At 37.2% G+C, this 2,454-nt stretch overlaps 1 protein-coding gene across 1 annotated transcript in view; it reads right to left on the minus strand.

Moving 5' to 3' along the window:
- Positions 1-2,454, minus strand: part of RNF128 (ring finger protein 128) — a 102,554-nt gene that overhangs the window by 7,323 nt on the left and 92,777 nt on the right. Inside the window, exon 7 of the mRNA XM_077771491.1 lies at positions 1,383-1,551. Coding sequence (XP_077627617.1) covers positions 1,383-1,551 — 169 coding nt within the window. The remainder of the gene's footprint in view (positions 1-1,382; positions 1,552-2,454) is intronic.

The following is a 2,454-nucleotide window of genomic DNA, read 5'->3' on the forward strand; positions in this document are numbered from 1 at the left end:
TAGGACTGTGGAATTAAGGTTGGAGATTAGGGGATGGATTACAGAAAAGGGATACTGAATCAATAAGAAAGAGGGGAGGGAAGGATCTAGGGTCTCCCTAATTTCTGGTTTGAGGCACCTGATTGGGTGTTACTACCATTTATCCAGATAAAGAATACAGGGGGAGGAATGTGGATCATCATTTCATTTGCTCATCAAATTCTCTGCAAAAACCATTCTGCTACCACCTTTCCTCACAAGAAGAACAGAGCACACAAGAGAAGCAGACTGGAAATTTTTAACAAGCCTAACAATAAACTGAATTATGCTGTACACTCTCTCTTATCATCACTGAGTTCTATTATCACACAGTTATGGAAACAAAAAAATCACCTGGGGTAAATAGACAATGATTCTCTATTATAGGCAGAATAATCCACAGATTATTAAGGTTCTTATGACTACTTTGTACTCCAGGAAATGTCTGAAGATTAGATTACAAGAAATACGAAGTGTGCATTTTGCATGATAGTACTCCTCGTGACATCTTCAGGAATGATGTCTATGGCACTGATAAGCCTACTGAGGATAAAGGTTTAAGTCACAGGAAGCTGAAACTTTCATTAGTCATCTTAACATGGTTTTCTTCTACTCTTATGCCATGATTAGGTTATTTCAAAACGAGGATTGAGAACCATCAAACCAACAAAAACCATGAAAAAGGTAGAAGTTAAATAAAGGGAAAATAATTTGAATGAAGGTCTTCTCTTTCTAAGGAAAAAAGTAACAAAACTTCCTAAAATTTCTCCACTGGCAGGACATTACCAAGTAACAATACTGATTCACATGAATTTTGAAAATAATATATTCAACTTTAGTTTCCATGGTTTGTTCATTTCATGGTAAATAATCAACAGGTGGCAGCACATATTCTTATACCGTTTCCGATCTGTGCACAAGATGGGTTCCTGCAAAGTTGGGTATAAAATCAAGCTTTTGTAAACTTAATTCTATTTTATTGTTTCAGGACCCCTTTACCTTAGTTTCTGATTGCTTTCCAATAAACAATGGCTTCTAAAGTTTGAAGTTTCTCCTCAGCCTATGTAAGTTAACAGCCAATACTTCAATGCATCAGAGAGAAGCTACCCAATACAAAAATGTGTTTAATCTGTGAATAATCCCTACTCCTGATGTATTTCATCTGTTTCAGAGACATCTGAATATCTGCTTATTGAATTAAGGTAGGGGCATGTCCTATACTGCATCACTGTTACTAGAAAAAACTTGGAATGTATTTAATGAATGAAAGGAACAAACACTAAAAAGCAGGAGCACTCTGCCAGGAATATGATCCACAATGGATCATTTGTGGGGCCCTCCTTGCCCCTCAGCATGGTGCTTACTTGCTGATTGCACATGTTCTTCCAAAGGTGGCTCATCTGCTCCCTGAACGGAAGCATATCCAGACGATGCAGTCTCACTGCGATTATCCTCTTCATGAGGAGAGGCACTATTTGATATTTCATTGGATACAGGGACTTGTAAAGACACTGATCCATCTTCAACGTCCACCTTTGGAAAGCATTTGAAGAAATTAAAAGACGCTTCAGAGTACATGCTTTTCCCTGACATACCATTACAAAGTTTCTTCGTAAGTGACTTCTTAGAGCAATGCTACTTAATCTTTTAAGCCTATAATCCCTTTTGATGGTCACAAAAATCTCTTGCTGGCCCCAACCAGAGCAGGTGGAGTAACTGGGTCCAAAAGGGGGTGAAAGAAGTTATAGGCAGATTGCCTTCACATCTGATGTTCATTTGGGTGATCCCAGCACTTCAAAATATAATGGCTGGTACAAGGTAGGTACTCCAAACAAAAAAAAACAAAACTAAACCCAGAAAATTTCTGCCCTGAGTCAAGTTCACCTCCAGCAGTTTCAAAAGGCAGTTGCTGGCAAAATTCAAATAAAGTCTGATGTTTAGTTAACAGTAATGACTCAATGTCAGTTTCTCACTTTTGACAAATGTACCACAGTAATGCAAAATGTTAACAACAGTGAAAACTGGTGAGGGGTATCTGGGAACTCTCTGTATTGTCTTTGCAACTTTTCTGTAAATCTAAAATTATTCATAAATAAAACATTTAACAACAACAACAACAACATCATCTCATGCTGTACCCTAGGGGAATTGAGAATGGGTGTCATCTATGTATCTCCTAAAGTCAAGAAACATAGATGCTCATTTAACTACAAGTTTGGTGGCTGTGCATTAATAGGAGCAAAAATTCAACATGTATCAGAAGCTAGTTGGTAGTTTATATGGTCATCACTTAAAATTCTGACCAAATAATAAAGAGAGAAGAAGAAGGAAAATGGAGGTGGTCCAAGATGGGACCTCACTGTCACTATGATGTAAATAGTCCAATTTTTGGTATAAATCACAAGTCTAGAATATTACATAGTTAAAAATTAAGCA

The sequence above is a fragment of the Crocuta crocuta genome, unplaced genomic scaffold (assembly GCF_008692635.1).
Source record: "Crocuta crocuta isolate KB4526 unplaced genomic scaffold, BGI_CrCroc_1.0 scaffold949, whole genome shotgun sequence".
NCBI classification, from domain to species: Eukaryota; Metazoa; Chordata; class Mammalia; order Carnivora; family Hyaenidae; genus Crocuta; species Crocuta crocuta.